Raw genomic sequence first — 13,451 nt, forward strand, 5'->3', positions numbered from 1 at the left:
GTGGGTATGAGAAACAGAGTTTATTCTTGTATTATTCTTTGTTAATTATTGTATTATTTATTTGTATTACAACTGTAAACCTACTTTTGTCCACCCCTGTATAGTGCTACCTAAGAGACTATTGACAAGGGTTTCTCAGCTATAATTACTATTGATTCTACTATTAATTATTCATGCTCTACTTCACATATCCCTTTATTTCCAAAACTTACAGGAAAATAAATGTTGCTAAGTTCAGGAATGTGAAAGTGATAGAGACTTTTTTAGGATAGTTATAATGGATCTGTTGATAATCTAGAAGTTTAATATAACTACTATTATAGCCTGGGCAGCACAGGTTATGCTTATAGAGACCCTGCAGAGGAGGCCATATCATTGGACCACCAGAGGTAAGGGGCCAGAGGGTGTTAAGTGAGGAAGAGGGAAGAGGAAAGAAGAGGAATTTGGGGAATGGGAAGGGAAGCGGGAGAAAGGAAAAACAGTAATGATAGTGATTTAAAGAAATTCGAGGCCAAAAGAGAAATACGTATGTAGGTTAAAAATACATATATGTAAATAAGCTGTCCTGAACAACTCAAAACTGAAAATGGAGTTGTGATTTCTCAACCAAAAAGTCAAAGAATCACAGGATTTGTTAAATTGGAAAAGGCCTTAGCACATTGTCAGTCTTACTCTTCCTACCAAGCATTGTCAGGGAATGCACTCAACATCAGAGAAATATAAGAGAAGCTCCAAATCCAGAAAGTCTTACAAAAAATGAAAAAAACACACGTTAATCTTAGAAATCAACTTAACTCAATGAATTTATAGAGAAATAACAGCTAAACATAACCAAATATACATAAATTCACTTTTATAAAATGTGTAAATTATAAAATTTTAAATTTATAAATATATAAATTGATAATTACATAAATGGTTCACTATACATATAACTGTCAGAGTCCCTGAACTATACAGTTCTAATAAACTGCCTGCCTCATTGTATCATTTAAAGTTGTTTCAGCAAGCGTGTTTTCTTACTTAATTTATTGATTTAATTTATATTTAAATATTATTTAACTTACTATTGTTAATTTTATTTTGAATTATTGTCATTTCTGTGTACTGCGATCGAAGTCAATTCTAAAAGCTGTTTTCAAAAAGTTACATATTTCCCTAATAAGGTAGTGTGCTGGGAAACATTTTCTTTCTTTGAAATTCCATAATTAACCCATCCTACTTTATATTCATGTTCTGTGAATCATTTTAATAGCTAATAATATTTTTTCAGAAAGCTGGATTTTTTTAAATGCATATTTAAAAATGTTTAATTTGGTGAATACTATGGACATTTTTCTTTTAAAGAACAAATTAAAGACATATAATTAAATAAACCAGGAGAAGTGGATCAGGACTTCAAGAGCACCCCCTGCCCAGTTATATTACACATTGGAAAGCACCTTAAATTCTTCTGGACTAAAATTTTTTAAAATATTTTTTAAAATATATTTTTATTGATTTTAGAGAGAAAGGGAGAGAGAGAGAAACACGCCCTCTACTGGGCATCCAGCCCACAACTGGGCATGTGCCCTGACTGGGAATCAAACCTTGACCTCCTGGTTCATAGGTTGCCACTAAACCATTGAGCCACATCGGCCAGGACTGGACTGAATTTTTAATGTAAGATGGACTAAAGTTGCCTGCATCCAATTCTAACTTCAAAATCCTATTATTCTTCAATTCATATTTTATGAGAAAAGTCAGCAGGAATGTAGAAGGCAACAACCAGACATTCATTTTATAAACAACTTTGCATCTGCAGGGCTCTTTCTTTAAAACATGTCACTGATTGTCAGAGACAAGGGCAATTCATTTTCAATGAAGACTCCCCTCAGTTCTTCTGATAAATTTGTATTTCTTGACTCATAACAGCAAAATTGTCCATAATGAAAATTAAGACATTTTAAATTACATATTCAGTCAAAATCTAACAAATCTTCACGAAACAGTAAGAATTAAGCACTTACTTTTACTTGAAGATCCTCAGAGCTTTCTGCCGACATGTACAAAGAAAGCAGCACTGGCAGAGTGTTTGTGACTGCGACGGCCCATGTATGCTCCAGAGTGTGTCTCCCGATCTGTGCCATGGCCCAGGCCGTGGCAGCCCTAACGTGATCTTCTGGTTCTTCTGACAAGCAGACTGACAACTGGGGCACACCCTGCAGCGATGATCAAAAGAGCAAGTGTTATGAATCCAGAGCAGGATTAAATAGTCTCCCGTGTCTCTCAAACATTAGAAGAAATCATTTGGCCTTGATCCTTTTTTCCTAGATGGTTCAATAAATGAGCACAGCACAGGGGCTGTCATTTTTCAAGTCAATAAAATGACTAGAACTAATTTACCTTAGTTATCTGTTACAATCCAACTAAAACTATCTCTGCTAGCATTTACTCACCAAATACAGAAGCATTTAACCAAACAACAGAAGCCACAGATTAGTACATAGGTAAAACCAGATTCCACTGGGACAAATTTTAAATGCTTAGATTTTAAAACCTTTTATTTTCCTTTGTTAAAAAGTTAATTTAGAATACTTTAAAATCGCCTTTTCACTAAGTATAATAGATCTGACAACAAAATAACTACTAGAGATTTGAAATCCAATGAACTATATTCACTAGAACCTTTCCTAAACTAGTAATTAAATTTCCAATTTGGTCAACTTTTAAGTGATAGTTTTGCCCATTTTAACATGATTGAGTGTCAAAATAGAAAGGATTACTTTTGTTACACAGATAGTACATGATTGTATTTTGCACTTTAGGCTTCAGTTTTATCTAAATAAAACAGAATTAACTAAAGGGCCTCAAATACATCTGTTTCTATATCTAAGGAAGAATCAAATTGCCAAATCAAATTATAATTCCAGATTCTGTATAGGAATAACTTTCTAACTAATTTGAGACTATAATAATTATCACCTTTTAGTACCACTAAAGTCAAGGTCACACTGCTATGCTACCATAGCAAAGTCCAAATGATCATATACACTTTTTTCCCTGTGACTTTAAATTTGGTTATTAAAACCAATTTTCTGAAGATACCTGCCATATTTCTTCATTGACTTCTTTTTTTCCAACTAAAAATCTTTGTCTGCCAATACAAAAGGTCGGCCCTGTCTTCAGAATGAGGCAACTTTCCAAAAAGTTCATTCTCTGGGATATATTAAGACTGAAGAAGCAGGAGGAAAAGAAGTCAGCCTCCTCCACCCCACCCTCAGTTATTATGAATAGCAAACAAGATAAGAAACAAGAATGTGATTTGAAAATTACAAAGTATTATTTAAATGTGAAGTATTATTAGTCTTCAGAGTACTATGTAGGACAAAGAAAGACACAGAACTGTGCAGTTTGACTCAAACTGCTGCTGCCACCTTGATCTTCAACTGACTGAGACGAGGTGGGAGAGGCCAGCAGCCCCCTCAACAAAGGAGGGGGGCACCTCCTGGTTAGTTTGGGGAGGAAATACAGGAAGCAAAAGCAATTGCTGCTTCTTTCATCATTTTTCCTATGTATAAGCTTTCTGCCGATCCACAAAAGAACCAAGAATAAAAATCCCAGTAATATCCCCACAGTGACTCTTCAGAAAGCAGCACTGCTGTTCTAGTCACTATCATAGTCTTTGGTAATAGAACAAAAGGAAAAGCGTAGGATAAAAAGCGAGCAAAGCAAAGAATTATCAAGGAATAGGTAGAAAATAAAGATCTGAGGCTCCCTTTTAGTCTGAGGATTAGCGAGGGCTAAAAAAAAATCCACACTTCTGTTTAACATACAGCAGCAGGCTTTCTATGCTGATAAGAAACCCACCCCCTAGAGGGTTGGTGGAGACACTGTAAGCATACAGCCCCTGAAGTGCTCCTCAGGATATTAACATTATCCATTCAATCAACATTTCTGAGCACCTACTATGTGTCAGGGCTACACTGTATGGTAGGTTAATAACAAGTTGTAAATTGAAATGAGGCCAAATTCCTAGAGCAAGGACACAAAACATCACTGTCTGACATGTGCTCTGAATTGCCTACATCTAAAAAGAGAAATTTAGTTCATGAAAGCTGAAGGACAGTAGATAAAAAGGAATGTCCTAGCTATTGTCATCTCCTACCCAAATGACAGATAAGGGGAGAATGACCACTGGGCATGTAATTTACAACAGTTGTCTTTAATCAAAGTATGCTTTACATATTTGTAAATATATAGTCAGTCCTTCAGGATACAAATGCACTGAATATTTCAATACAGGTAATACTAATACTCAGAGGTATGGATATTTTGTAGATATTAAATACTGAGTAGAGAGGATCCAAGATGGCGGCATAGGTAAACACCTAAACTGCTGCCTCGCACAACAATTTCAAAACTACAACTAAAAGACAAAACGTCTATCACCCAGAACCACAGGAAAGCTGGCTGAGTGGAAGTTCTACAACTGGAAGGAAAGAGAAAAGAGCATTGAGACGTGCATAAGCACTGAAAAGCTGAGGTACAGAGGCGCGTGATCCGGGCTGGTGGCAGGCATTACTTTTTTCAACCCGAAGGGAGACAAGCCCCTGATTACTCTGAAATCCAGTTTCTGGGGAGTGGCGGGGGAACCAAACTTCTATGGGGAGAAGCTGGACTGTCTGCCATCGGGTCAGAAAGTGAGGTTGGCTTGCTTGCAGAGCTGTGCGCAGGAATAATTGTTTACTGCGCTGGGGCACGGGACGCAGGGACGAGGTCGGAGATGCAGAGCCGGCTAACTGGCAGCCATCACTGTTTGCCACGCCCTAGCCTAGTGACACCCTGAGACCCCACCCCGCACAACCTATGACCCACCCAAGCTCCAAGCAGCGGTTTTAGCAGATGAATGGCCTGCCCTATCGCAGCTTAACCTAGCAAACTTGCAGCCCAGGTCAGAAAGCTCCAAAACCTCCAAACCCCAAGCAAAGAGGAGAAAACTGTAGTTCTCGCTGTAGCTCCTGCTGGGTGGCCTCAGACAGTAGCTGACCTGCACCCCATTGGAGATCCAGAAGCCAGTGTACCTAGTGGTCAGTGTGAGACACCAGAATTCAACTCCTCACATTCATAGTGACGCATTCAAGAGGCAGACTCAGTGAGCACCAAAGCCCCACTGAAATAAGCTCTGCCCCATAAGCGTGTCTCCAGTGCAACAGTTCTTCCATTATAGACACAGTGGGTCCTCACAGCCAATTGGCCTGGAGATCAATTCCTCCCAGTGTACCAACAGCAATCAAGGCTTAACTACACCAAGACTTTGCACTCAGCCCACAAAGGGGTGTACCAAGAGCGTCCACCTCAGGTGATTGGTGAGGCTGAGCTACTGGCCCCTTTAGGCCACCTACCACACAAAGCCACTCCATCAACACAGGGAAGCAGCCAAAATGTGGAGACAAAGAAACATGTCACGAATGAAAGAAATGGAGGAAAGCAAACTACTGGATGACATAGAGTTCAGAACCACATTTATAAGGCTACTCAAGAATCTTCTAAAAACCTCTGAAGAACTTAGTGAGACCTTTAAGGATCTTAGTAAGAATGCCAAAAAAATGGAAAAGGACCAATCAGATATTAAGCATACATTGTCTGAAATAAAGAATATACAGAAACTCAACTGTAGATCAAAGGACCCCAAGAATCAAACCAAAGATCTGAAAAATTAGGAAACAAAAAACACCCAACCAGAAAAACAAAAAGAAAAAAGAATTCAAAAATATGAAGATAGTGTAACGAGCCTCTGGAACAACCTCAAGAGTACCAACATCCAAATTATAGGGGTGCCAGAAGAAGAGAGAGAGCAAAATATTGAAAACCTATTAGAAGAAATAATGACAGAAAACTTTCCCTACCTGGTGAAAGAAATAGACTTACAAGTTCAGGAAGTGCACAGAACCCCAAACAAGAGGAATCCAAAGAGGACCACACCAAGACACATCATAATTAAAATGCCAAGGGCAAAAGACAAAGAGAGAATCTTGAAAGCAGCAAGAGAAAAACGGTTAGTTACCTACAAGGGAGCACCCATACGACTGTCAGCTGATTTCTTGGCAGAAACTATGCAGGCCAGAAGGGAGTGGCAAGAAATATTCAAGGTGATGAAGAGCAAGAACCTACAACCAAGATTACTCTACCCAGAAAAGCTATCATTCAGAGTTGAAGGTCAGATAAAGAGCTTCACAGACAACAAAAAGCTAAAGGAGTTCATCACCACCAAACCAGGATTACATGAAATGCTGAAGGGTATTCTTTAAGAAGAGGAAGAAGAAGAAAAAGGTAAAGATAAAAATTATGAACAACAAAATGACATCAAATACATACCTACCAATAAGTGAATCTAAAAATCAAGTGAATAAAAAATCTGAAGAACAGAATGGACTGGTGAATATAATAGAATCAGGGACATAGAAAATGAGTGGACTGACAGTTCTCAGTGGGAAAGGGGTGTTGGGGGTGCGGGAAGAGATTGGACAAAAATCTTACACCTATGGATGAAGACAGTGGCAGGGGGTAAGGGCATGGGGTGGGGTGGAGAATCAGGTGGAGGGGAGCTATGGGGTGGGGGGGGAAAGGAACACCTGTAATAATCTGAACAATAATGATTTATTAAAAAATAATAATAATAATTTAAGTAGTCCCTGTGGTTCAAGGCATATAGCAAATCAGGAAAAAAGAAGTGGATAGAAAGAAAGACATTTGGTGTATACTTACCATCAATTCATAAAATTAGAAAGAAGCTTTTAAGAAGTAAAAAATAAATAAATAAATAAATACTGAGTAAAATTTTAAACTGCCTACAAAGTAAACCTTACTTCAAACATTGCTTTTAGAAACTTACTAATAAGCCTTAAAAACAGGCTGAAAAATTCTTCAGGTTCCTTTCATTCTAGTCCAAGGGTGGGCAAACTTTTTGACTCGAGGGCCACAATGGGTTCAACTGGACTGGAGGGCCGGAACAAAAGCATGGATGGAGTGTTTGTGTGAACTAATATAAATTCAAAGTAAAGGAGCAGAGGGAAGAGCAAAAGAACCCTCCGCTCTTTCGGCTCCGCGGGCCGGATAGAACAGCCGAACGGGCCGGATCCAGCCCGCGGGCCGTAGTTTGCCCACGGCTGTTCTAGTCAGTTACATTTTATAATCTACTAGTGACCCGGTACACAAAATTCATGCACATTAAAAGGGAATTAATTAGAGGAAATATTTTAATATTGCTATTTTCCCTTTCTCTATAATAGAAGTGTCAGAGATGAAAAAAATTAGTAAAATGTATATGAAAATCTTCCTCCTGTCAGAGTCTGGGGAATGCCATGGGAACCAGAGTCAAGTCCCTGTGCACCCATGTGCACCTCGAAATCACGCGAGACCCAGACACAGCCGGCCCCAGCCCCATTGGTCTAGATCCAGACCCAGCTGGCCACACCCCTGTCAAGCCCCACTGGGTGGGGAGCACAGCCTCAGGTTGCCTGGCTGGGTGCGGGGATGGGGGGTGGACCCTGAGGTCCCCCGTCAAGCCCTGCCAGGTGGGGGGCACAGCCTCAGGTCCCCCAGCCCAGCGCTGGGGTGGGGTGTGTGGCCTGAGATAACCTGGCCTGGGTCGGGGCAGGGAGCACGCCTTGAGGTCCCCATCAAGCCCCACATGGCAGGGGGTGCAGCCTCAGGTCCCCCAGCCTGGCGTTGGGGCAGGGGGCCCAGCCTGAGGTCCCCTGGCCCGGTGCTGGGTGGGGGGCACAGCCTGAGGTTCCCTAGCCTGGCACCGGGGTGGGCGGCATGGCCTGAGATCCCTGTCAAGCCCCACCAGGTGGGGGGTGCAACCTCAGGTCTCCTGCCCCGGTCCAGCACCACACAGCCTCAGGTCCCTGCTGATTGCTCGTTAAGGCTCATTATGGGAACTCGGCTTCCACTGTGCGCGAAGCCATCTTGTTATGGCGTGACAGTCAATTTGCATATTCCCTCTTTATTAGATAGGATGGGGGAGTATTACTATAGTTCTGTCTTAGAATATCTCACTGAAATAGCTAGAAGAAAATCAAGCAAGAATAAACCTTGCTAATGATCACCGCCATTGCCAGGTTCTCAGAATGAGCCGCCATATAACCAAGCATCATGATGCCTTATGTTTCCAAGATCCAATGCAGTCAATCATGGCGGTAACTCCTCCTATGTTCACTGTCAGCTGGGAAAGCTAAGGGAAAGGAAGGATAGTGCGGTAATTGTGACTGTAAAGCTGAAGATGATCCTTAAACATTACTTTAATATTGCCAAACATTTTAACTTAGGACCTAAAAACACCTGGTAAAATTTGAAATATGATTTAGTGAAATTACTCTACTTATTAAAGAAATATACAAGTATAATAATCCCATTCTGAATGTACAAATATACTCACTGTACGGAGCTTACTCTGTGCTTCAATTTTCATGCAGCTATGGCACAACTTTTATCCCTATTATAATAGATGTCAAAATTCCTCACCTAGACACTAAGCCTAGGGCTAGTTCATAACTAGCTAACTACTGAAAGCCCCAATCACAATTGTGAGTATGAAGCAGATTACTCACTGAATGCTGAGCGACCATGTCAGACTTGAAGTATCCTAGCATAATTATCCCCCTTTGGGAACAATGGTTACTAGCTATTTACACTTCAAACATAAAAAATCTCAACCAAGATGTTAGGTGAAATAAAGAATGAGGACTTTAAACTTTAGTGAAATGAAATTGATTAGTCATAATATACACAGGAAAAAGATACAACTGCAGAATCCACCCTATTCCTTTGGCATCTAAGAACTCAGAGCGGGAACCACCACATAAGAGCAGCTACTAGAGTAGTCACACTAGGCTGGGGGCCTGGTGGTCTCTCCCACCCGGAACTGGACAACTTCTTACTAATCCCAGCTGACCTAAGATTACAAGAATGGCAAAGGTCTACAGTCCCCACAATCTAGAAATGGAAAGCAGAAAATGATTAGAAACTGAGTTTTCTGTCTCAAACTCCATTGACATAACCCAGTAAGGTTCTCAACAAGGGACACTTTTGTCCCCTGAGACATATTTGGCAACATATGGAGACACTTTCGACTGTCACAGTGAAAAAAGATGTTACTGGAAGGGGCCAAGGATGCTGCTAAATATCCATCCTACAGTGTACAGGACAGTCCCCCACAACAAAGAATTATCTAGTCCAAAATGTGCATAGTGCTCACGATGAGAAGCCCTGACCTAGACAAATCATGCGGCACAGCACCTGGGCCTTGTATACAAACTGATGTTTCACTTTACAATGAAAATTAACTAATATTATTGTGTTTTAAAAGCTTTTTATTTTTACCTTGGCTGTATGTTGTGCAATCTTTTTAATTAAAAATAGAAGCATTTTTCTTCACATATTCATCTTTGTCCTTCAGGTAGGTAGGTACAACTGGAAAAACCTCTGCTTCAAACACCATTTCGGCCAGACCCACAGACTGTTTTGCAACTTTAGAGTGGAAAGGACCCGAGGCTGTCAAGCAAAAACCAAAATAAAACAAAGCATCACATAGAGCCCACTGCAGAAATCAGATATAATTTAAATAGCTTAATATAGTCAAATTCCTTTATAAAAAGGAAAAACAATTACATGTGTAACATAACTTAAGATTTCTTAGTTTTGAGACATTCTCATCCTAGTCTTATACCCAAATACTGAATTTCTTAAATTCCCTACTTCCCAAATTAAATGTCTTAGTTTTCTGTGGACTATTTAAATCTCTATCACAGATGATCAAAGAATGTGACTTCTGGGTAAATACTATTTCTTAATTATGTAATACTGAAATTGTTAATTTACAATACATGTGGCAATATAGTACAAAAAAGATCAGGCAGAAAGGACAACTTATTTTTGGCATGATGCTGTAACATTTCAAAGAACTTTCCATGTATGCTTAGTTAACATTAACAATTTTAAAACTTATAGGATATAATGAATTATTAGCATACAAAAGTATAATTGGTGACTATTAACTGAAAATTAGATTTTTTTTTTAAATATATTTTATTGATATTTCACAGAGAGGAAAGGAGAGGGATAGAGAGCTAGAAACATCGATGAGAGAGAAACATCGATCAGCTGCCTCCTGCACACCTCCCACTGGGGATGTGCCCGCAACCAAGGTACATGCCCTTGACCGGAATCGAACCCGGGACCCTTCAGTCCGCAGGCCGACGCTCTATCCACTGAGCCAAACCGGTTTTGGCTGAAAATTAGATTTTTAAAAAGCTATAAAAAAGACAAACATAAATATGACAATTTTCATAAAAAATTTAAATGTAATTAGTGGTGAGCTAGAAAACCTTTAGGTGACTTCCCACCCTGATTAATGAGATTCAATCATTAATGTGATTCCTTATTTTAGCAATTAATGTTAGTACTAATGCTACTTCTAATTTTTAGCATTGCACATATTTTCCCCAGTCATGTCTTTATTATATAATCCTTACAGCATAATTTCCACATATTAAAAGACTAAATATATAATATAGTCACATCTATTTTCAATAATAATTTATAAACTATTTTTGAAAATATATTAAACCATATACATTTTCCATTAGATTAACAGAAATCTGTTTTTTAACTTGTTTTTAAATACCTTTAATTTAGCAGCAGGGTTCAGAATCATCTGGGCTTAGTGAGCAATAGCTCCTGCATCCACTACTGTCTGTAGTAACTCTGGAGAATGCTTTGAAATATCACTGAGGTCCGAAGCAGCAATCCTTTTCAAAGCAATTTCTGGCTCCGGGATACAAAGTACTAACAGAGGAACTGCTCCACATCCACCACAGCTTGTGACAGTTCTGTGGGTCCAAGAAAAGTAATTAAGTGAGTATGGGTGACTGACCCTTGTGCAAGCCATTTTTCTCCCTGACAGATACAGCAAAGAAAAAAAGGGGAGGGTACTTCACTGTCTTGACATCTGCATTTCAAATCAGCCTTCCTTGTTTCATAAACCATGTGGACCAATCCTGAGCTGAAAAGAATACAGGTCAATAGATGGACCTCCATTTACATGAACACATTTGAGGTAGATTAGGCTGAAATGGCTTGTTATTCTTTTTTTTTTTTTTTTTTTTAAGAGAGTAAGCAGATGTCAGCTGTTTAAGCTCTGACAATTCTGCACTTCTTGATATGCATGGTTTACAATAACAGAAAATTAAAGTACCAAAAATTTACTAACCACACTAATTAGGCAGTATTTTGTACTATTTACATGAGTAAACATTAACATGAATCTTGTGCTAATAATGTCGAGTTTTAAATTCCATTCATCTTATAGTATTTTTAAAAGAGTTTTTAAAAATATTATATAAAATAAAAAGCTGCATTTTTATTGTACATATAAAAACAGTTTCAAAATGAGATCTATGACTAAACAGCATACTTTAATATATATAAATGTTGATGTTAAGATATTTATCTTAACCATTTTACTTGTCAGAAACAAACATCTTTTGAATATACACATTGATTTACTTGTGTGTCCAAGAATAACAGCTATAAAAATAACACATTTAAATTTTAGATAATGAGAGATAGGCAGACCTATATAACATGTATGTAGAAAGACATCTTTTGAGAAGCATAAAGCACAACACAGAGTTACAATATTCTGCTTTCATTGTATTCGTGGCCTCCCTTACTTAATCACAGAGACCCATATCTATAATCTCTTCTTTTCAAATTATGTTCTAATTTTTCCACATTTTTAGTGCCCTGACAATTTATGTCTTAACTAGAGGCCCTGTGCATGAAAATTCATGCACTGGAGGGGGGGGTCCCTCAACCCGGCCTGCCCCCTCTCACAGTCTGGGAGCCCTCAGGGGTGGGAGGGGACCCAGCGATCAGGGGAAGGCGATGCCCCATCACACCTCTGCTGCTGCCACTGCTGGCAGCGCAAGCATTGGCTGGCCCTGATTACCTGAGCCTCGAGTGGCCCTGGGTGGCTGGGCAGCCGACATCTGAGGTTTGCCTGTGCCTCAGGTGTCAGCTGGGCAGCCACCATCCGAGTCTTGCCTGCACCTCGGGCTGGCCCTGGGCAGCTGGGGGGCTGAGAGGACTGGAGGAGTCCGGAGGCAGGTGCGCGGAGCAGCCAGGCCCGCCCCAGCGGGGCTGTGGGGAGTGGGTGCCACCATCTTGTGGCTGTGGGCACTGCCATCTTTGAGGGTGTGGCAGTCAATTAGCATATTCCCTCCTTATTGGCTGTGGGTGCCGCCATCTTTGCAACAGTGTGAGGGTCAATTAATATATTTCCTCTTTATTAGATAGGATAGCCAAACTATCATTCAGCATATCACTTAAGATCTTCAAAAAATATATGGTGTTTAATTTTTCAAAAGATGGGTACTATCACATTTTCTAAAAGGAAATAATGTTAGAAAATACAGGTTAGCATCCAGTATTTGTTTTTCTTAAATTATTACAATTATCTTAGAAGTCCTAATATTGTATAAACCATTCATTCTTTCATTAAACAAGTATTAAGAGAAGGTCATTATGTGCCAGACGTTTTCAATGCTGGTGTAGATGACAGACTTCTACAAATTAACACTACATTGATTAGCAAATATGTTTCAATTTTCAAAATCTAGTGTGAAACATGAAATACAATGAGAAGTCAATATATAATATCAAGAACCAGAGGCAGATAAGAGAAAAATGTTTCTTTAAAAAAAAGTTTTTTAAAACTTTTTTTAAGCTACAACAGACTGGAATATCAACCTAGTACTGTAACATTCCCCAGAAGTATCTCTGTGATTCTACTGCAATTGCATGAAGACCAACAAGACAGCAGGTGAAACAGGTGATCACTGTTTCTCTCTTTCTCCCCCTCCCCACCCAGAGAAAATGGAAATAAACATAAAGTGTGATATTATATGTAATTTCTAGATATAATTTTCATATTTTATGTTAATTATTAACATGTTAATTCAATTCCATCTAAATTTTACAGGTGTTGTAATATCAGCTTTATTGTATATATTTGAGGGCACCTTGGATATATATAATGGGCTGAACATTTGTTTCTAGAGAGTATAAGGATTTGTTCATCTATTTATGTATTTTCACTTTTATACATAGTTTCTAAGAGTCAAGAAAATGCAGTAGACTACAACTGTTTAAAAGTACTATTAATAAAATTTAAGGTTCTTTAAAAAATCCATTATCTTTGTAATCCCCACACATTTTATTCTTTTTTTAAATGTATTGATTTTAGAGAGAGAAACACCAATTTGTTCCACTTATTTATGCATTCATTGGTCAATTCTTGTATGTGCCCTGACCAGGAATCGTACCTACAACCTTGGTGTATCGAGATAACACTCTATCCAACTCAGCTACCCAGCCAGGGCTTATCCTTTTCTTTCTTTTTTAAT

General features: G+C 38.9%; 1 protein-coding gene across 1 annotated transcript in view; it reads right to left on the reverse strand.

Moving 5' to 3' along the window:
• Positions 1–690: 690 nt before the first annotated feature.
• Positions 691–13,451, reverse strand: part of SPAG6 (sperm associated antigen 6) — a gene marked incomplete at both ends in the record, with an annotated part of 74,478 nt that continues 61,717 nt past the window's right edge. The window contains 10 exon segments of the mRNA XM_080654707.1: positions 691–746; positions 2,010–2,015; positions 2,018–2,201; positions 8,079–8,149; positions 8,152–8,218; positions 9,367–9,399; positions 9,401–9,583; positions 10,670–10,705; positions 10,709–10,851; positions 10,854–10,874. Of these exon segments, the coding sequence (XP_080510833.1) occupies positions 691–746; positions 2,010–2,015; positions 2,018–2,201; positions 8,079–8,149; positions 8,152–8,218; positions 9,367–9,399; positions 9,401–9,583; positions 10,670–10,705; positions 10,709–10,851; positions 10,854–10,874 (800 nt within the window).

Source organism: Plecotus auritus (genome assembly GCF_963455305.1).
Source record: "Plecotus auritus genome assembly, chromosome: 1".
Classification (NCBI taxonomy): domain Eukaryota; kingdom Metazoa; phylum Chordata; class Mammalia; order Chiroptera; family Vespertilionidae; genus Plecotus; species Plecotus auritus.